Source organism: Carcharodon carcharias, chromosome 2 (assembly GCF_017639515.1).
Source record: "Carcharodon carcharias isolate sCarCar2 chromosome 2, sCarCar2.pri, whole genome shotgun sequence".
Taxonomy (NCBI): Eukaryota; Metazoa; Chordata; class Chondrichthyes; order Lamniformes; family Lamnidae; genus Carcharodon; species Carcharodon carcharias.
This window is the reverse complement of record NC_054468.1, coordinates 213,181,451-213,204,501: the sequence shown is the minus strand read 5'-3', so window position 1 is coordinate 213,204,501 and position 23,051 is coordinate 213,181,451. Positions and strand designations below refer to the sequence as shown.

The window sequence follows — 23,051 nt, the reverse complement described above, 5'->3', positions numbered from 1 at the left end:
TGATACACTCCTCATTATATCAAGAAACAGCTGAAGGCACTGGATACTGCAAAGACTATGGGCCTGACAACATTTCAGCAATAGTACTGAAGACTTGTGCTCCAGAACTAGCCGTGTCCCTAGCCAAGCTGTTCCAGTACAGCTGCAACACTGACGTTTACCCAGCAATGTGCAAAATTGCCCAAGGTGTGTCCTGCTTACAAAAAGCAGGACAATTCCAAACTGGCCAATTATCACCCATCAGTCTACTCTCAATTATCAGCAAAGTGATGGAAAGGGCCATTGACACTGCTATCAAGCAGTACTTAGCCAACAATAACTTGCTCAGTTTGGGTTCCACCAGGGTCACTCAGCTCCTGACCTCATTATAGCCTTGATCCAAACATGGACAAAGAGCTGAACTTGAGGTGAGGTGAGAATGACTACCGTTGACATCAAAGCAGCATTTGACAGAGTGTGGCATCAAAGTAACCTGGCAAAATAGTAGTCAATGGGAATCGGGGAGTTATAGGGGGAGGAACACTCCACTATTTGGAGTCATACCCAGCACAAAGGATGATGGTTGTGGTTGTTAGAGGTCAATCATCCGAGTCCCAGGATATCACTTCAGGAGTTCCTCAGGGTTGTGTCCTAGGCCAAACCATCTTCAGCTGCTTCATCAATAATCCTCCCTCCATTTTATGGTCAGAAGTGGGGATGTTTGCAGATGATTGCACAATGTTTAGCACCATTCGCAACTCCTCAGATACTGAAGCAGTCCGTGTCCATATGCTGGACAATATTCAGGCTTAGGCTAATAAGTGGGAAGTAACATTCATGCCAAACAAATGCTAGGCAATGACCATCTCTAAGAGAGAATCTAACCACCTCCCCTTGATATTCAATGGCATTACCATCATCAAATCCTCCATTATCAATACCCTGGGGGTTACCATTGACCAGAAAATGAACTGGACCATTCCTTTAAATACAGTGGCTAAAAGAGCAGGTCAGAGGCTGCGGATTCTGCAGAGAGTAACTCACTTCCTGACCACCCCCAAAGTCAGGAGTGTGATGGAATGCTCTCCACTTGCTTGGATGAGTGCAGCTCCAAAAACATTCAGGAACCTCGACAGCTCCCAGGACAAAGCAGCTATCTTGAATGGCACCCCATCCACCACCTTAAACATTCATTTCCTCCACCACCGACGCACAGTGGCAGCAGTGTGTACCATCTACAAGATGCACTGCAGCAACTCAGCAGCACCTTCCAAACCCATGACCTCTACCACCTTGAAAGACCACCTACAAGTTCCTCTCCAAGCCACTCACCATCTTGACTTGGAACTGTATCGCCGTTCCTTCACTGTCAATGGGTCAAAATCCTGGAACTCCCTGCCCAGCAGCACAGTGGATGTACCTACGTGGGTGCAGCAGTTCAAGAATATGGCTCCCCACCACCTTCTCAAGAGCAACAAATCCTGGCCTAGCCAGCAACGCTGAATGAATAAATAACTTTTTTTAAACGTAGGTGTAACATGTGAACTGTTACAAGGATTCGGACTTGAATAGAATAAATAATGACATTGGCAAAGACACTGGATTACAAAATTCTCAAGCTAACTTTATTGAATTTTGTTTCAAAATCGCAAGGATATGAATGGCACACTGATAGCTGATGAACAAATTAATAACACAATGCAAGACCTATCAATGAAAAACAAAACTCACAAACTGACTTTTTTCAGTTCCATTGTGTCCTCATTTTATACATATCCCAGAAGCTGAGTCTTCCCAATCCACAGTAAAACTGGCCTGTCGTAGTTTAAATTATAAGATCAAAGGTTTAGACATCCAATTGTTTGGATGATATCCACAAAGGTGAATCTTCCACACAGTCCTCAGCCTTGCCCTTTAATCTCTTTACTTCAACCCACTGAAAAACTGGCCTGTTTCACCCAGGCATTCTGTCTTTAACTCAACCACATAAAATTGGTGCCTCCACTCCAGTTCCCTGCTTTAACTCAACCAGGAGACTAAAGGGTTACATGTTCCCTGAACAATACTCATAAGCCACCCAGTTTAGCTGGCCCCTTCAAGTCTCTCTTCATACCTGGAGTGCAGGTTAGATGTCCAGGAGAAAAAATACAACTTCTGACGTGTTGGCTAATGTCTGGCTGTACAGCGAGGAACAATGGAAGGTATGCCATTCTTATACCTCTCTGATCATGTCTTCAGAACTTGTGGTGATCAGGGATTGGTTACTCCCTGATTGGTCAGCTCTGTGAGTGCTGGAGGGCGATGCTGCTCCTCATGAACAGAGTCCCTATGCACTGTTTCAAAATGCCCTTTTTGACTGTTACAGAACTCCCAAAAAGATGTAGCTTTCCCCATTTCTGATAAGCATCATCCAAGTATCTTCCATCACACAGTTTCAAGGTTCCTCGCTCCCCTAACCGTAATGATGACCATGGGACAAGAAAAAGCTACAAGATTCCCTTAACAAGATTCATCCTTCCAGTGTTTCAATTATCATAGATATTCGTATCATTAGAATTTTTACAGTAAGGACAGACCTCGCACCTAACTTCTTATAAATACATACTTTTGGCCATTTTATCGCCTATATCCTGACTCATGAATGAAGCACACAGGACATTTCATACTGATTTCTTGTTTGCTTGCAGAAGTGAATTGCCCAGGTTTCCCTTACTATTTTTCATTCCCTTAACCCTGTGTTGCCACGAAGATCAAGCTGGAAAATTCAACAGTGGCCACTTCGACTTAATATTTCATGCCTTATGTACATTCTCATAGCATAACAGACATAACTGTAGTCATGGCATGTAGCCAAAAATTGATCAGTTAGGTAGCCATTTCACTCCATATTTATAAGTTCATCCTTAGTGACTGGTGGTTGTTCAGAATCCTCCTGTCACTCATGCTTGTGTTTCTTTCTCTTCCGAGTCCTTCAGGGGTGGTAGTAAAAACAGTTCCAGTCAACGAGTTCTCTGGTGTCACCTCTGTTGACACAAAAGATAACAAATACAGCACGATAACCAACTGTTCCAGTACCAGTGTGTGGGAGATGACCCTGACCCATTAGTGTACTTCGATACTCAGTCTAAAGTCCCATCATTTACTGTCATCACCAATGACCTGCATTTCCTCTCGAGTCTTCTTGTTCTGCTGTTGAAGGTTGTGAAAGTGATGGTTGGATGCACTAATTTTCTGTCAGAGTTTCTGCAACTGTTTAGGTAGTGGTGGAAATGTCATACTCAAATCTGGTGACATAATGGCATAACTGTTCCTTTATATTGTCCTTTACAAAGGTATGCACCTGTTCATGAGCATAAACCTTCAATCATACCCGCATCCCCAGTCTAATAGGTAATGCCAGGGTAAAAAAAAATGCCCCATCATTACTGGGGCAGATCCAGGTTCCCATGCTGGTATTTCTGGGATGTGGTTGTGACACAATATTCACCTTCGCCCGCATATGTTAAATGCACCAGAAACTGTTGTCCCCTGATTACCATCATGGTGCAATTGGGCCCCATCCTATCCCAGGTGATCCCATAGCCTGGGGCCACACATTTGGTTATGCCAAATGAGGAAACAAAGGCGTTCCCCCTCTGAACACATCCTGTTTGGTCGGGGCCACCCAATTGATCCCATATACATGTGGCACATGTTTTGGGTGTTGGTCATATGATGACATGTGACCCTGCCCTACTATGCCAATATTCTCAATCCTAAAAAAGGGATTGGGCTTCCCCTCCTCCCTCAAAATAGGGTAGTACAGACCCAATCCTATTGCTTTGGATCACTATTTACCAGATGGCACTCATGTTTTACCGGGTATACCTGCACCAGCCCCCAGATTTTGCAAATATCGATGGTAAGTTGGTAGATTGGTTGATTGACATACCCTTCAGATGTTTGCCAGTTACCCAAGAGGGTAATTTCCCTTCTGCAATTTTCTGAAGGTGTTCTCGCGCCTGTTTTACCAAGCTAGAACCATACATTACACATACATCATTTTCAGCAGCTCCCACAGAGGCAGTTTTGCTTCTTTCAAAATTTGGTGAGCATGTTTATCCCATTTTCCCACCCCATCATATGAATGAATAGTCATAGTCTGATCTTCCTCTAATTCTCCCTGTTCTACATCATGCAACGTATAATATTTCCCTTAATCTATTTTTTAAAATTATTCGTTCATGGGATGTGGGATTACTGGCTAGGCCAGCATTATTGCTCATCCCTTATTGCCCTTGAGAAGGTGGTGGTGCACTGCCTTCTTGAACCACTGCAGTCCATGTGGCATAGGTACATCCACAGTGCTGTTAGTGAGGGAGTTCCAGGATTTTGACACAGCAACAGTGAAAGAACCGAGACATATTCCCAAGTCAGGATGGTGAGTGACTTGGAGGGGAACTTCCAGGTGGTGGTGTTCCCATGTGTCTGCGGTCCTTGTCCTTCTAAATGGTAACAATTGTAGTTTTGGAAGGTGCTAATTAAAGAGGCTTGGTGGCTTGCTGCAGTGCATCTTGTAGCTGGTACACACTGCAGCCACTGTGCGTTGGTGGTGGAGGGAGTGAATGTTTGTGGATGGGGTGCCAATCAAATGGGCTGCTTTGTCCTGGATGGTGCCCAGCTTCTTGAGTGTTGTTGGAATTGCTCTCATGCAGGCAAGTGGAGAGTATTCCATCACACTTCTGACTTGTGCCTTGTAGATGGTGGGCAGGCTTTGGAGGTCAGGAGGTGAGTTACTCACTGCAGGATTCCTAGCCTCTGACCTGCTCTTGTAGCCACAGTACTTATGTGGCTAGTGCGGTTCAGTTTCTGGTCAATGTTATGTTGATAGTGGGGGATTCAGCGATGGTAATGCCAATTTTCATCAACTGGTTTAAACTAGCCAAACCTAAGCTATTTACAAGTGATATCCTGGTATTAAAATGAATTGTAGTGTCATTAATCAAACCTCATCGTACCCACCTATGAGAGTGCGGTTTTGTTTGATTCCCTGGATCCTCACAGAAACTAGCAATTTCTTCCTCATCTACCATGGTATTGTTTCTTTCCAAGAATTCCCATAAAACTTGATACAACATCTCATGATGACTCACCACATGATAAATTCTGTTCGAACTTCATCGGAGGGTCGGTATACCACATTACAGAAATAGGATCCCTATTTGCTTCCATTCTCCCTTTGACTGGAAACCAAGTTTTTTACATCCAGCAGACCAACAGATGGAACCTTGGTTTAATGTCTCATTCGAAAGAAGGCACCTCCAACAGTGCAGCACTCCTTCAGTACTGCACTGGAATGCTGGCCTAGATTACTTTGCTATAGTCACTGCAATGGGACTTGAACCCACAGCCTTCTGACTAGGGAGCAGAAAGTGCTGCCAACTTAGCCATTCGTGACACTTGCAGCAAATGTAATTTTTTTGTAGTAAACTTGAATGTAATTTTTTGTAGAAAATGTGAATCTGCATTTTGTTTTTTCTGGCACAATGAAGAGTGCTGCTCATGCACCAGTCACATTGCCTGTTCTTGAATTATTAGAAAGTTTCTATTTGTGCCACATCCCAATGCAGCATACATTAGTTGCACAAGTTAATATTCTAAATTATAATGCTTTGTTACGTTTTTAATGGGTGATGCACATTTCACTCCCATTATTGTCCATGTTGTCTTATCCTTGCTTCTAGATCTTTGTTCCACAAGTAAAGGAGAAAAGTTTCTGCATGAGCAGGAAGTCAAGTTCTTTGCTAAGGTACAAACTTTTAAACTGATGAAATGTTTGTGAGAAACGAATATGTAAAGTGGGGTGGAATAAACATTTTTGAGCTGCTTTTCATGCTTCCCTGCCGGTGGATTTGAAGGCCCAACCCTCCCCACACCCCACCCTGCCCCACCCCACCCCACCCTGGCCATGAGTTTCAACCTGCCGCTGCCTGTATTTTATCTCTGGGTCCATTAGACGAAGCCCCTCCAAAGGTCAATCCCCCCCCCACCCCCCGCACACCCTTAACCCTCCGCCCCCTGAACCTGGCCCCCACACCCCCTCCCCCTCACTGCCCTTATTGAGACCACTGGCCGGAGCAGAAGTTTTGCCTTAAAGCAATTAGTGCTGCTCCCAGCAATAAATTACTGCAGGGCAGCTGTTGGGATCAAGGGTGGGTCCCCCTGACTTTTTAGACACAGCATAGCATCTGCTTTGGGTGGCATCTGTCACTTGATCATGGAGTGTCATGTATCCGATCACAGGTCGCCTATTGCTTTACATGGACAGTATGCTTACTGTGAACATTAGGGTATAAGATAAGTTACAAAATCCATGTTATTCTTACAAATCCGTATATATTTGTAAAGGTATGGTTGTGGGTGAAGGAGTAGTGTAATATAGTTCATCTTTTCTTGTTTAATAAACGTTTTGTTCCTTTGTTAAAAATACATCAGCAGACTCTGCCACTCTGTTCAGTAGCCGTCCTCCATGTTTCTAAACAAAAAAAAGTTAGGATCTATCAATCCAGGGTTCCACTCTGAGATCTGACTTGCCAGTCGTGACTTCAGCTGGGATCATAACACCATGTTTATGTCTGTTGTAGAGTAATTGATAAAGGTTTGATTGGTAATATTAGTCAACAACTCTGTTATTGTTGCATCATGTGACCACCAGGATGCTAGAAGGTGAGCTAGGTGGCTCTTGGTCTTTTATCCTCTAGTTAAACAGCTGATGAACATTTACCTTGAGTGATGTGCACACTGAATGTTGTTCATTTTTACAGGTTGTTCTTCCTTTAATTGATCAATATTTTAAGAACCATCGCCTATATTTCCTGTCTACTGCAAATAGCCCTCTCAGCAGTGGAGGTCATGCATCAAACAAGGAAAAGGAGATGGTAACAAGGTAATGTTGGAGCGCTCTTTTTCATTGTGAGTAGGGGGAAATCATGTGACACACTTTTCAGTATGATTTACTTATTATTACAGCAAGGAGGAAAGTCATTTTAATGTAGGAAAAGTCAGATAATACTCAATTTCTTAATTGCAGAGCTACATTGCAACATTTAATCATTGCACTAACTAAACCAACTGATCACAGGTCCAGCCTGATGTGGTACAGTTTTGACTTGATTTTTGTTCGTGGTTTGATCCTGTTTTAGCTTGTGTGAAAGGTGCTCAGCCTTCGTCTTACCTAGTAGTCTTCTTGGCCAGCTGAAATGTGGGTGCTGTTAAGGCAAAGCGCCCCCAATGTTTCTCATTATCTGTGCATCTTTACAGATCCCTTCCTAAGTTCTTTTACTTGGAGATGGGCCTTCTCCTCACTTCTGGAAGGCAAAAGTGACGATAGGATTTTAGTTAAGGTTTCAGCACAATCAAACAGCAGCTGACATGTGGCAAAATCACCCAATCCACTAGTCTCTTTAGAAAAGGGAAAAGGTTGAGAGCAAATTTAATGGATTATTTTAAAAATCCATTTGGTTTAACAACATCATTTAGGGCAGGAACCTCCTCAGTCTGGCCCACATCCATTCAACACTGTGTGTTGTCTCTCTACCCTCTTCATCTAGATCCCTTGAGGGACCTGGATGAAGAAGGTAGAGAGAAACTGTTTGCATTGGTGAAAAGGTCGAGAACCAGAGGACACTAATTTAAGATTGGCAGAAGAACATGAGGAAAAATGTATTTTATGCAGCGAATGGTTAGGATCTGGAATGCACTGCCTGAAAAGGGATTCAGCCTTGACTTTTAAAAGGGAATTGGATAAGTAACTGAAGAGAAAAAAAAATGAAGGGCTACGGCGAAAGGGTGGGGAAATGGGACTAGCTTACATGCTCTTGCCTACAGCTGCATGGATCTGATGGGCCGAATTGCCTCCACCTGTGCTGTTACTATCCTACAACAATATAAAGTAACCAAAACGTTGCTCAGTATAAATCCTGGGCAAGACAGTTTAGAAAAGCCCTATCTTTCTATTTGACATGCACTGAGTTTGTTAGCCTTACCAAGGGTTTCTTAGGAGCACTGCACCTGAAGATAAATGCTTCCAAGTAGGAACTTCACTTGAAGGGAGCGGGGGTCACAATTAGGTAATATCTCATACTCTGACCCATGCTCCTGTCAAGCAAAGTCTGGATTGCTGAGGTTACCCATTGACCTCAACACCTCCAGGCTCGCGAGAGAAAAGAATCAGTTAGGGTTCCTACTTCTGAATGTTCTCCAGTGATTCTTGCTGGGAAGGTACCTACCTAGATGATAATTGTAAAGAGGACTGGACTCAGCCATGATTTCTACTTTGATCAAAAAGCTCCTATTGTCAAGGCTAACATATGGAGAATTGTCTCCTGGTACCTGTGAAACGGTGCCCCAGTATTTAATGCCATAGCTGCCCTGGGAGTGTTAAGAGACATCCACATAGTGTTGAATGGATGTGGGCCAGACTGAGGAGGTTCCTTCCCTAAAGGATGTTGTTAAACCAAATGGATTTTTAAAGTAATTCAGCAGCTTTCTGGGACAGCTCACAAATGACTATATTTATTGAATTGAACTTCAAAACTTGCTCTGATGGAAATATGTATGTACAACCTCTAGATTGTTAAACCAATTCTGTAAGGATAGAGCCCACTCTTAACAATCATGCCACAATACACAATTATCTAATGCAATTACCATCGTAAAAATGTTCCATGGTGCTTCACAAGAGCAAAAATTGAAAATCATAGAGTGTTGTTCACAGAGCCAGGTAAGTAGGTCACCTGTACCTGGTTTCCCTGTTGGCTGAGGATGATAGAGTGCAAGATAACAGGAAAATTATCAGTGAGAATGGAAGAATATGGCAATTTTGTTCTTTTGCAATTTTATATAAGTGAAACAAAAATGAACAATATATTATGTATGACTGTTATTGTTGACAGATCAGGCAACAAATCCCTTGGAGCCATTCAAAAACTCCACTTTACTGTCTGCCCCCCCAAAACCCTTGACTCCATTGTCTTTCGAGAATCTATTCAACTCAACCTTGAATAAATTTAATGACCCAGCCTCCACTAATTTCTGGGGGCCAGATATTCTATAGCTGGTTTTAGAAGGTATTACTGTGGCGAATCCATCGCTTTATTTAAATACTAATCACTTATGAGGGGTATTTAAAAAGAGTATCTGTATTTGTGTTTCTTCTCCAGATTTTTTTAATAGTAAACTTACTAATATTTACCCTGACAAGATATCACAGCATAAAAGAACAATCCCCATTATGGATTGATATTGCACTGTACATTATTAAGAACAAAGCATTAATATATTTGCATCAATTTCTTTTGCCCATTATTTGAACAAAGCTATGAACCTGTTTATATTAAATGGGCTAACAATTTGTTAAATGTGGCTGAAAGAATTTGAAATGAACGTCTAAATATTTTCTTTACTAACATCACAATTTGCAATTTCGGAACCTACATTTCCAAGAGTGCTGATACAGGCCTATAGTTAACTTACCCTGTGATTAGAGTGCCACCTATTGAGAAAACCTGGAAAATGCTGAATAATTTCAATAGAAGAAATGATATAAGAAAAATAGGTAAATGTGATGAATAATGTGGAAAATATGTTTCTTTTACTTTGGGGGAAAAAAAACTGCAGATATTATGTTTTCAAATTAAATGGTCTGGCTTTTGGAACATTAACATTTGATTTCTACAATCCTTGTTGTAATATACAAGGAGGAAAAATAATCGATATTTTAAATATATATTCAGAAAACCAAATCAACATGAAATATCTTTAATCAGTAAAAGTAAAGATCTCCCAGCCAGGAGAAGAAGCTTTGTTTCACATAGTATTTATGAATGTGTTAGTGTACTGTTCTCCACAGGGGTTCAACTTTGGTTCACATTGCAAATGAAATTTTGATCTTGGGCAGATCATCAAAAAGGGGTGCAGAGAAAGGTCGAGCACTTCTCCTGGGCCAACTAGAGATCAAGTTGTTCTGCCTCAGTTGACATTCCCCTTGCAGCTGATTATGTAGGATGATGGCCGAGGGCTAGGAGCAGGTCACCTTCCCAGGCTCTCAGTCAGAGAATGATGTGTGATGAGAGTACAGAGAATCTAAAGGCTGTTAGGGATTAAGGCTAATGTGTGGTTTGGGAAGAGATTTTAAACAAATAATTTATACCAGTTCTAAAGTCACTTATGTAGCTGATCAAATTTTGCTGTGCACTTTGTGTGAAATTTGACTAAATTTTATAGCAAAACAACTAGTGCTCCTTTGCTTTAATGAACTTTTATTTTTATTAACATATAGAAGCTTCTTTTTCATTTTAATAAAAGCTTTGCTCTTGGCTTTGCATATATTAGACAATTTTGTTTTACAGACTAATAATCTAGATAGTAACATGTCCTTAGAGCTCCATAATGGTCCCACGCTGTGTAGTTATGACTTTATTTTTAAAGACTTATTTCTTCATGATGTCACATTAATCGACAGGCTTTTATTTCAGCCGTTTCCTTTTTCTGTTTTATTTCCCCTCTATTCTTCCTTCTCTCCACTTCAGCCTCTTCTGCAAACTTGGAGTGCTTGTCAGACATAGGATATCACTGTTTGGTAAGCTAAAGCATAAACGACTGAAGCATGGCACCATATTGTTTTCTCACCATGTACATGTTTTGATTTTGTGCTTTGCCCTTTTGCACGGCCAGTTTAGCATGTCATGTGTTTGGCTCACAGGGATGCCAGTCTCCTTTCCTCTATTTCCTGTCCTGCCAGTAAATCCGATACTTCCTGTAGGTATGGTGCCTTGCCCCTGGTTCCGTCACTGTCAGTTTTGGTTACTGATCTTTAGCCTGCTTGTCTGCTGTGGTTCCTTAAAATCTGGAATATCTAAAATTCATCATTTAACTATTCATACAGAAAGCATGACATTTTATCTGTCCCATGGATAAAAGCATTTTTTTTGTACATCAGTGACACCTGTCGTGTGTTACAGTCTTTCAAATATTTGTGCTAATAAAGTCTTCTGTTTAATTTGGTATACGTATTCAGCAAACAACAATTGTTGTGATAAAAAACAAAAAACTGCGGATGCTGGAAATCCAAAACAAAAACAGAATTACCTGGAAAAACTCAGCAGGTCTGGCAGCATCGGCGGAGAAGAAAAGAGTTGACGTTTCAAGTCCTCATGACCCTTCAACAGAACTGATGAAGGGTCATGAGGACTCGAAACGTCAACTCTTTTCTTCTCCGCCGATGCTGCCAGACCTGGTGAGTTTTTCCAGGCAACAATTGTTATGAGTTATGCATGATAGTGCATTCCTTTAGTCTCTAAACTAAGGCTGTCCAAAATGATTGATTGTGGATCAGACATATTAAAGTGATGGCCAGAGGCCCTGCTAATGATGTTACTAGGTGAAAATAGTGATATTATAGTAGGAAAGCCTATAGAAAATGGATACCCCCAGGTGCCCTCTAAACACATAAAACATGGTAATGAATGGCAAGGGAGAGCCACCAGTAATTGTGTAGGTATGGCCTTTTATAATGTTTGGAATTACGCCACAATGTAGAATACCATCACCTGGAATTTTTGCACCCTCACACCGTAATTTAATAAGAAACCTTGGGGGGACACTGTGAACTTCCATTTACGCCATGTCTCAGGAGTTTCCCCCAGATCTTCTGCTAAAGTTATGGTGAGTTAGAGGCGTTAACATTTAAATAGAAATCCGAAGACCTCAATTTACCCAATAGAAAAACGCAACAAGATTTTTATTTAAACAAAACACCGACATTATTGTACATAGAATGAATTAAACAAAGCAAAAATGAGTTAAGTGTTATGACGCTGCAGATGTTGTGTGCCAGGTGAATCAAATCCATAAGGGAAACTTGATCAAGCTATCGCAACAGTTTTGTCATTTGTATTTATTTCGAGATGCGTGCCCTGAATTCAGAAGTAAAAAAGTCCACCAAGACTTCAGATTTAAAAATAGACTAAATTAAACATTTATTAACAAAAGAAAGATTTCAAGCACATACATAGGTCTATAAATTACTTCCAAAATAACTCATAAAACCCCTAATTAATCTGGTTTTTCAGTTACACCCCCATTAAGGCAACAGTAAAAAAAAAAAAGTTTTAAACAGATTCCAGCAAGTTAAGCACAGTGCCCTGGACGGTGGAATTCAAAGTGGCTTTTCTTGGCTTTGGCTTCTGTAGACAGCAGGCTTAATGCACAAATACTGGAGATTTTTCACACTTCTGGTAGATCTTACAATGCCTTCCCTGACATGTAGCCTCATTCCCCTTAATACATGTTTCCCCCTTTTAATGTGTAAATTCCATTGACCCCATATATCTTTGGAACTTTACCTTTCTCATAATATAAATCTTTTTATGTTGCCACTATATTGTCAATAACCCCCCAAAAAACATTCCTCAGCTTGCTTGTATGGCTGTTTGTAAACAGACTGAGATATCTTTGAAAACAAAATCCCCCCTTCATCTATCTACAAATGCAAATTCCCTTTACACCTTACATGCTAAGACTTGAACCATGTTTAGTAATTAGCACACTAAAGACACTTCTACACCTTACTTCTTTTGATACTTCATCTTGCAGTCTGCTTGGCTAGAAGATGTAATTAAATTGCGCGCACACAAACTATCCAAACCCCGCTATTAACCTACTTGAACAATAAATCACAATAATATGAGAATTATTATACTTTCGTGACAATCCCCCCTTACGAGGAAATAAACCGTCATAATTTAAAAAGACAGCTTCATTTTCTTAACCCATCTTACACTATCTCCTATGCTTATCTATATATCACAGTATTACATTACCAGATGATTAGCATTGTAATATATATATACAAATCCTTGGTATCAACAGAAACCATTCCAGTCCAGTGTTCAGGTTTTAAATGTCCAATTTCCCTTTGAGCTTTAAACTCTTGACAATGCATCTGCAATTAGATTTTCTCATCCAGCCACATGTATAATCTGTAGATTAAATGGTTGCAGTAATAAGCTTCACCTGAATAGCCTTGCACTTCAGTCTCGAAATTTGTTGAGAAACTTTAAAGGATTGTGGTCTGTATAAACAATTGTTTCTGATGAAATCCTGAAATACTAATATGAACCATGAACTAGATATTCTCAACATAAGGAACTGGGCAACACCCACTGTAATCCTACCTGTGTACTTCCCCATAAGGAGCCTGATTTGCCCTTATAAAGTACAAGCACAAATTTAGGTGAAGACTTTAGCCTGAATGTAAAAAGACTACTTAAAATCTAGCTATGGCATATAATGAGGCACATGAAGGTCCAGTCACTGATATAAAGCTAAAATCAGGTAATTAGACCTTTCATAGTCTGTGCAGCCTCTGTAAATATGTGGCAAAGACCTGAAGAATTTGGTCTGGGAGCATTGCTTCCAAAAATAATATTTCTTAACAAAAATAAATCAGGTTAAAAGAAAAGGGCAAACTGACTTCCACCTTGCATGTTTCCCTCCCAATATGGCTGAAGCTTCTTCATGCTAGCACGAGTAAGTAAAAATCTGAAGGTATAGACTTTTCAATTGTGGTATTTGCCAGGTACTTATTAGCCTCCATTTTGCTGCACAGCAAGTGTTATTTGTTTCCCACGCAACTAGTGGTACTGCCATTGCTGACAGTGGTTTTACACTGTCCCCCAAAGCATAATCCATTTTGCCCCTCAATTGTAAATGAATGTTATTTTTTAATGCAGGGAATGATGCCACATCAATTGTAAACTGTCTTCATATATTGGGCCAGACTTTGGATGCCAGGTAAACCATTCAATCCCATGTTATTTAGATAAATATGTGACAATAGTTCGAGCATAGCTACTCTCTACCTCCAAGAGATTTTGTTGGAATGGACAATTGCAGTCAGCCTGCTGATTCCCCCTTGTGTGTCTCAAGTTAAAGTTGGTTGCCGCGTCCCTTGTCAGATAAGGCCGAGTACTTCAGCTGGACCTTCACAGCAGACTCCAGACCACACTAAATTATTGTATATTATGTGAAATAGGTGACGGTTGCAAACTTGGTGTGCATCTGGATTGTAAACCACACCTGACCATACTACAAGCTGTCCAGATTCAAACTTGAGCCTGATGCAACTAAAAGCGTGTGTCAGGGTGGTAAAGAAAGCAGATAGTGTGTGATGGCGGGAGGGGTATTTTTGCTAGAAGCAATCCTACACGTTTTCTGTTTAATTCCTTTGTTTCCAGCAATCCAGAAATGAAAGGATGTAGTAATTTCAGGCAGCATGAGAAATAACATTGAATGAATGCCCGTCAGCAAAGCATTCAAAATGCACTTGTGCTTCTGAATGGTTACTGTCAGGTGGATTGTCTGGCACCGGTTTCAAAAGCAAAATCTTTCCGTGAAATTGCACTCTTTATTCGATTGATAAATAATATTTTGAATCCAGTGATGCACAAATGCTTATGGAATTGCTGCCCTGTGAAGTTAGATGCCAGACCATCAATGAATAATACTGCAAAGAACTTAACAGAATTTGTGCAATTTTCAAATTGCAGAAATTAAATTTCAGTGGGAATATTGGACAAGGTGTGACAAATTGCAAAATCTCCCTTTCCCCTCTCAGGCATTTGATCACCTCCAATGTATAATTATTTTTTTGATGTTAGCTGCTAACATTGCTGTTTTGTTGGGTTAATATGCAGCAAAAATTATAATCGGAGATGGGAAAATACATAGGTTGGGATTTTGTTGGGCCGACAGGGGTCTTGCCACCAGCCGGAGAACCGGTGAGGAACCTCCATTGGTGGGGGAGGCGCGACAGACACAAGTGCCCTTCAGGCACTTAAGTGGCCACCATTGGGCCTTCCCTGCGTTTGAGGTACACGGTGGCGCAAATCCCGCCTGCCGAGAGCTGCTGGCCAATCAGCTCCCCGTGTCGTCAGAACCAGTGGTGGCAGCATGCAGCAATGCACCCACCAAGGATCATCGTGGGATCCCAGACCAAATGTGAGTGATGTCGGAATGGGTGTCACAGAGTGGGGTTGCTGGGGGAATGGGGTGGGGGTGTTGTCGGGTTGGCTTTCAGCGGGCTCGCCCTTCCCGTTGCCACATCCCTTGATTGAGCACAGAGTGCCTGATAACGAGGGACCTCAAGGATGTCCGCTGGCAAACCTGAAAGGGCTTACTGGGAGGCCTTCCGAGGGCGTGGGAAAGCCACGTGGCCTCCGTTTAATCCCTGAGCCACAGCTAAATTGTGGTGTGCTCAGTTGTCAATTGGCTGATTAATGAACCTAATTGACATCCCGCCAATGGCTGGTCATCCTACGTCAGCCCCTTCTGTTCCCCCCCCCACTTAATGGGGGGAGGTTTTGCCACTCAGCAAGCTTGGACTCCTGTTGACCCACCTCTAAATGATTGTCTTGTTTTATGTAGAACGGTGATGAAAACCGGCCTGGAGTCTGTTAAGTTGGCTTTACGGGCCTTCTTTGAAAACGCAGCAGAGGATTTGGAAAAAACCATTGAAAACCTTAAACTGGGTCAGTTCACTCACACGAGGATGCAACCAAAGGGAGTGACCCAGATCATCAATTACACCACAGTGGCGCTGCTGCCAGTCCTGTCATCATTGTTTGAACACATTGGACAGCACCAGTTTGGAGAAGATCTGATCTGTATGTTTCTACTCTTTTTAAAACTATTTGCCAAAAGCCCCATAATTAATATAGCCTGTACTTTTTTTTTTGGAAATTTATTTGTGCATTATCAAATGATAAATCTGCAATGGTTCATCTATTCTCTTCAAAAGGGGACGCACAGGCTCATGGGGCTGGATTTTAGGCTTCTCACCGGCATGTCTAAGGCTTTGGTGGGGGCATGTAAAATCCAGCAGGTGACCTTCCTGCCCATCCTCAACCTGTCTGAAATTTTACAGGGGCTGGGGAGGCATCATGAGGGGGCTGGACAGAGTAGGTAGGGAGAAATTGTCCCTGTTCATAAAAGGATTGAGAACAAGAGGGCACAGATTCAAAGTGATTTGCGTAAGAAGCAAATGTGATGTGAGAAAAAACTTCTTCACAGAGCGAATGGTTCACATCTGGAATGCACGGCTTGGAAGTGTGGTGGAGGCTGGTTCAACTGAGGCATTCAAGAGGACGTAGGATGATTATTTGAATAGAAATAATGTGCAAAGGCATGGGGGAAAGGCAGGAGAATGGCACTAAGTCATAATGCCCATTTGGAGAGCTGGTGCAGACATGATGGGCTGAATGGCCTCCTTCTGTGCTGTAACAATTCTGTGATTGGCTTAAATGAATTTGGCAGGGGTGTGGGAACCAGAAGGCAATACTAGAGAGGGATACAAGGTACAAAGAATATTGGGAAAGACACATAGTAATAGAGTAGGAAGTGGTATGGTATTAGTTGGGGTCAGAGTAAAGGGAATATAATAAAGTCAAATTAGGGTTACAGTGCATGTGTGTGAATATGCAGAGTGTGCTAAATAAGATTGGGGAATTGCAGACACATATAGTCACGTAGAAAATGTATGTTGTGGCATTAATGGAGATCTGGCTCAAAGAAGGGTAGAACTAGGTATTAAATATTCCTGGATACAAGCTGTTCAGGAAAGACAGGAAAGGAAGGAAAGGGGGCGGGGGGTTGGCAGTATTGATTACAGAGAACATTGCATTGCCGGAGAGAGGGGAAAGGGACAAGGACAAAATCTATTTGGCTAGAGCTAAGGAACAAAAAAGGTTCCTATAGATAAAAGGTTCCTATATGCAATAGATCAAATAGTGAAAAAGACGTATAAGAACAAAGTTTCAAGGAAATTACAGAGGCATAAGAATTCGTAAGTGTGTTCAAGAGAATTTTCTACAGCAGTATGTTTCCAGTCTGAGAAAGGAGGCATTGCTAGACCTGGTTCTTGGGAATGAGGTAGGCCAACTGGGATTAAATGTCAGTAGGGGAATATTTAGGGGACAGTGATCATTGTATCATTAGGTTTAGGTTGGCTATGGAAAAGGACAAGGAGTAATCCAGAGTAAGAATTTTTACCTGGGAGAAAGCTAACTTTAATGGGGTAAGGACAGATCAGGCCCAGAAAAATTGGAATCAAAGATTAACAGCCAAAACTGTAACTGAACAATGGACTGCCTTTAAAGAAGAGAGAGTTCAAGTGCAGTCAGGGTATATTCCCACAAATAGAAATGTAGGATAAACAAGTCCAAGCTCCCTGGATGATGAAAGAGATAGTGATTAAGATCAAGCAGAAAAAGTGTGCTTATGATAGATGTCAGAAGGATAATAATATTGAGAATATAGAATGTTCAGAGGGAAGTTGAAAAGCAAATAATAGAGGTAAAGAGAGTGTATGGGAAGACACTGGCAGCTAACATAAAATTGAATTCAAAAGTCTTCTATATAGGCATATAAATTGTAAAAGGATGGCAAGAGGAGGAGTGGGGCCAATTAGGGACCAAAATGGGATTTTCAGCATGGAAGAAGAGGACCTAGCTGAGGTATTAAATGAATATTTTGTATCTGTCTTTACCAAGGAAGAAGATGCTGCCTTGGCCATGGTGAAAGAAGAGGTAGTTCAGACACTTGAAGGGTTTAAAACTAATAATTGGATAGGCTGTATCCATTTAAAGTTGAGCATGCACCAGGACCAGATGAGATACATCCAAGGATACTGAAGGAAATAAGAGTGGAAATTGCAGAGGCACTGGCCATCATCCTTGTTTCTTCTGGGTGGTGCCAGAGTACATGGAGGACTGCAAATGCTATACTCTTATTCAAAAAAATTATGTAAAGATAAGCCCAGTAACGACAGGTCAGCCAGTTTAACCTGGGTAGTTGAGAAACTTTTAGGACAAAGTTAATTCACTTGGGCAAATGTGGATTAATTAAGGAAAACCAACATGGATTTGTTTAGAGAAAATTATGTTTTACTAACTTGCTTGTGTTTTTTGATGATGTGACAGAGAAGGTTGGTGAGGGTAATGCTGTTGATGTGGTGTACATGGACTTCCGAAAGGCATTTGATAAAGTGTCACACAACAGACTTGTGAGTAAAGTTAGAGGTCATGGAATAAAAGGGACAGTAGCAATATGGATATAAAATTGGCTGAGTGGCAGGAAACAAAGATAGTGTTTTGGGCTGGAGGAAGGTTTATAGTGAAGTTCCCTAGGGATCAGTGTTAATACCCCTGATCTTCCTGATATATATTAATGGCATGGACCTTGGTGTACAGGACACAATTTCAAAATTTGTGGGTGATACGAAACTTGTATATACTGTGAACCATGAGGAGGATAGTGTAGAATATCAAAAGGACGTAGACAAGTTGGTGGAATGGGCAGAAAAGTGGCAGATGAAATTTAATGCAGAGAAGTGTGAAGTGATCCATTTTGGTAGGAAGAACGTGGGGAGGCAATATAAAATAAAGCGTACAATTCTAAACGGGGTGCAGGAGCACAGGGACCTCGGTATATATGTGCATAAACCATTGAAGGTGGCAGGACATGTTGAGAAAACGGTTAATAAAGCAAATGGCATCCTGGGCGTAGGGTACACAAACAAAAAAATTAGATTAAACCTGTAAAAAATATTGGTTTGGCCTCAAATGGAGTTTTGCAATCAGTTCCAGGCACATCACTTTAGGAAGGATATGAAGGTTTTAGAGAGGGTGCAGAAAAGAAACTGGAGAATGGTCCCAGGGATGAAGAACTTCAGTTATGTAGAAGGATTTGAGAGGTTGGGACTATTTTCCTTGGCGAAGAGAAGCTGTGAGGATATTTGATAGAGGTATTCAAAGCCATGAGATGTAGTTAGGGAGAAAGGAGAAACTGCTCCCATCAGTGAAAGGATCGCAAACCAGAGGGCACAGATTTAAGGTAATTGGCAAAAGAAGCAACGGCGATGTGAGGAAAAACCTTTTCACACAGTGAGTGATTAGGATGTGGAATGCAGTGCCTGAAAGGGTGGTAGAGGCAGGTTCAATTGCGGTTTTCAAAAGGAAATTGGCTCATTATCCGAAAAGAAAACAACTTGCAGGGCTATGGGGAAAAGGCAGGGGAGTGGCAATAGGTGAATTTCTTATTCAGAAACTCTGCATGGATTTGATGAGCTGAATGGCCTCCTTCTGTAACCATTCTATGATTCCAGTCTGGCTACAATCATAAAGAGAATACTCTTCCAACTCAAATTTTAATTGTAGTATGTTGAAATGTATTGTTCTGGTTAGCTGAGGGATGTTTTCAGTCTGTATTAAGGACACCAGCTTAATTTAGTGTGTTTAGCAAAGGCATTATCAGGTAAAACAATATCAGCAGTTCCTGATTCCATCAGCATATCAACAGTAAATGTTGTATTCTACTGTATAAGAGTTAGCAGGGATGTTTAAAATCTGCAGGATGCAAGAAACACATGGCAGTGACTTTGTGTTAGAGGCTTATCAGTTGCTACCATGAAGTTCACCCCTCATCATTCAGATTGACCTGGCTGCCCTCCATTCTGCAGTATGGTAGTGCACAGTTTTGTCCTTTGGATAAACTTATCTGCCCCCCAGATCAATCTATCCATGCCCCATTGCCTGGTTCAATAAATGCAGTCATCCATTTTTCTTTGAATGGCAGCAAGTGACCAATCCAACAAAATACTCACATGGCAAGAGCAAAAATTCACCCCCCACTCCGCCCCCCCCCCCCCCCCCCCCCCCCCCCCCACACACACACACACACACACACACACACACACACACACACACACACACACACCCCCCTGCACCACCACCACCACCCAGAGAACGAATGGAGCCAAAGGACTATAAATCTTACAGCAGCTCAGGTACAACTGTGAAGGCATTTTGTTATGCAGTGTTGCTCATGTTGCTATTTGAGAGAATATGAAGAAATACCAGCAGTATGGAAACCTAAACAGGACACTAGACAGTTGCTCTTCAATATTGTAGTGTTTTAGTGCTCACACTTATCACACATCAGGAAGTAAAGAGCCTCACTTATTCAAAATAAGGAATGTGAGGAGTCATTTCTGGAAGATGCTGCTTATAGGTGAAGCTCTCAAAGCTCAAAGAAATGTGGTGCTGATGCAAAAGCTTGCTCTGTTAAAATTAACTTACACTGCGCAAACATTGATGGTGCCGGAAAAACAGACTTTGTTCAAATAGACCTGTTCAGATTCTATCTTCTACAGTGGAGCACTGCAGTCTTAAATCATCGACGTGGAGATCCATAACACAGTGGGAATCGTTCAGTACAAACTATGACCAAAGTTTTGGATACGGTTTAAAAAAAATTCTCAGGTTAACAGCACAAACCCTCTCAAGTCCAGGACATCTGCACCGCAGATAAACCTGTGCCTTCATAAAAGTGGATAGAGTGAAAATATTTTATAACTTCTATTACAATGAAGCTGAGAATTAATATTGTGCTGGCGGTACTCTTCTTTTGCAGTGGATGACGTACAAGTTTCTGGTTACAGAATATTAAGCAGCTTATATGCACTGGGTACGGGGAAAAGCATTTATGTAGAAAGGTAAGAAAATAGCCAGTGAAAATATTAAAATTAGACAGTTGTATCTAAGAATTACTTGTATTGTGATAACATATGCCATTGTAATTTGCACACGATAGTAGTTTTTCTGAAAAATAGAGACTTTTTTGTCAAAGCTTTTCAGCTTGCATTCATCAGGACAATTCGCAAGAATACCAATATAAGGGAAACAACAAATTTATGCCGTATGAGAAGAGAGTGCTGATTGGTGGACAAGTGGACTCTGATCGGTAGAGGCATTACCATGGGGAATGCATCAGTTGATGGTGATGGTGACTGACAGTAGAGTTTCTAGCAATAAAGTAAAGATAGTAAAGTTTCTAAGAATTCTTCCTCAAAGATATTACATTCTGTAATGGGAATGTTTTGAGTTTATATGGTCAATGGCATTTCAACTATTGAAAAGTAACACCAAAAAAGTAATGAAGAACATCATTTAAGAATAGTTTACTATCCTAAATATGTAAATTGTAAATAATAAAAGAAATACACATTTATATAAAAGGAAGAAACAAAAGACTTCCATCCACAACCACCAGACATCTCAAAGCGCTTTACACTAAATGAAGTAGATTTTGAAGATTACTGTTGTAATATAAGAAATGCAGCAGCCAATTTGTGCACAGCAAACTGTCTCAAACAGTACTTTGATAATGACCCAATCAATAATCTGTTCTTTCATGATGTTGCTTATAAAAATTGGCCAGGACACCAGGGATAACTCCCTGCTCTTCTTCAAAATAGTGTCATGGGATCTTTTATATCCACCTGAGCAGGCTGATGGGGGCCTTGCTTTAACACGTAATCGGAAAGACCACCTCTAACAGTGCAGCAGTCCCTCAGTACTGTAGTGGTGTGTCAGCCTTGATTTTTGTGCTCAAGCCGTGGTTTGGGAATTGAACCTGGAACCTTGTGACTTAGAGGCTAGAGTGCTGACACCTGATCCACGGCTAACAACACATAGCACCTTTCGTTACTTCAGGAAGTCCCAAAGCAGTTTACCACCAATCAATTTCTGTTGTAGTGTAGTCATTGTTGTAATGCCAGAAAAGCAGCCCATTCATGCACAAAAAGCTTCCTTTGAGGTGCCCAGAGGAGCATGGCTTTTAAAATGGAAAATTTCCATAAGTTAACATGACCCTTTATGAGAACAAGAGCTAACCCAGATATCCTGGTGTAATAAAAAAATTACAAATTTATTTATTTTTACCCTTTTAAGATATATCTATGTTTCTCTGGCCTTTACTGCACTATTTCACCTGAAATATCGGCCCCCTACTGAAACCAAGTTGGATGGTATGGCAGTCTCTACAAAAAAAAAATTCATCGTTTCTCAAAATGTGATAAGGTGCTATCTGAATGTAACTGTTTCCCTTTGCTTAATTTCCATCTTAGTTTGGTTTAGTACATACAGCTGTGAGAAGTTAATGATTTCAACAATAACTACCTGCATTTAACACATTAGGATGCCCCAAGCAGCTTCACCGAGGCAGAGCCAAAATTTGACACTGAGTCAAAGAAAGATATATTAAGATAAGTGACCAAAAACCTGGTCAAAGTGGTAGATTTCAAGGATCATTTTAAAGGAAGAGAGAAAGAGATAGAGAGGTGAAGAAGCTTAAAGAGGGACTTCTAGAACTTAACACCTAATCAACATCCTTTCGATACTAAATTTGCAGACCAAGAATGCTGTTTCCTTAGGATTCTCTATTAATTTTATTGCTGTTTGTGTAATTTTTCACCTGCAGGCAGCGACCAGCACTGGGGGAATGTCTGGCAGCATTTGCTGGGGCCTTTCCGGTCGCTTTCTTAGAAACTGACTCGAATAAGCACAATCCATTCTCAAGCTACAACACTAAGACACCGAAAGATCTAGCAGGTACAGCAACCCTCTGTACAGCTTTTGTTCCTGGCCGTTCATTCGTTTGATCCAGTGTGACCTTTAAAAGCCAACAAACGTGTTGATACAATTCTTCAAAGCTCCACTATGTTGTGCCGCATAACGGTAGGACCTGGGTGCAGACAGTAATGCTTATGGAACAAATCCCATTAATGTTGTGATGTACCTTTAAGGAGTGTATCTTAAACTGCCGTATACACTATCCAGCACAAGACAGGATGTGATGTATAACCCCATGTGCTCTGTAGACAAAAGAGAGCAGCAGTCCTACAGGCCAGACATGTGTACATAGCCTCCCAGTTACCATTGTATGTTCTGTCGAAGGGTCATGAGGACTCGAACCGTCAACTCTTTTCTTCTCCGCCGATGCTGCCAGACCTGCTGAGTTTTTCCAGGTAATTCTGTTTTTGTTTTACCATTGTATGTAGATAGTCTTATCTTCAAGTAAAGAACTCACACATTGTTTATTAATCTTTGTATTATTGAGATGTTTGCAATAAACAGAAGAACACGACAATTAAATGACCCTCACGGTGTATTTAAAGGAAGCAACTGAACACAGGC

General features: G+C 41.1%; 1 protein-coding gene across 1 annotated transcript in view; it reads left to right on the top strand.

Annotated features, from left to right (window-relative positions):
• The window catches only part of ryr2a (ryanodine receptor 2a (cardiac)), an 806,696-nt gene that overhangs the window by 634,567 nt on the left and 149,078 nt on the right, over window positions 1-23,051 (top strand). Inside the window, exons 60-66 of the mRNA XM_041213076.1 lie at window positions 5,703-5,767; window positions 6,783-6,904; window positions 10,548-10,597; window positions 13,752-13,812; window positions 15,445-15,683; window positions 20,488-20,569; window positions 22,336-22,466. Coding sequence (XP_041069010.1) covers window positions 5,703-5,767; window positions 6,783-6,904; window positions 10,548-10,597; window positions 13,752-13,812; window positions 15,445-15,683; window positions 20,488-20,569; window positions 22,336-22,466 — 750 coding nt within the window. The remainder of the gene's footprint in view (window positions 1-5,702; window positions 5,768-6,782; window positions 6,905-10,547; window positions 10,598-13,751; window positions 13,813-15,444; window positions 15,684-20,487; window positions 20,570-22,335; window positions 22,467-23,051) is intronic.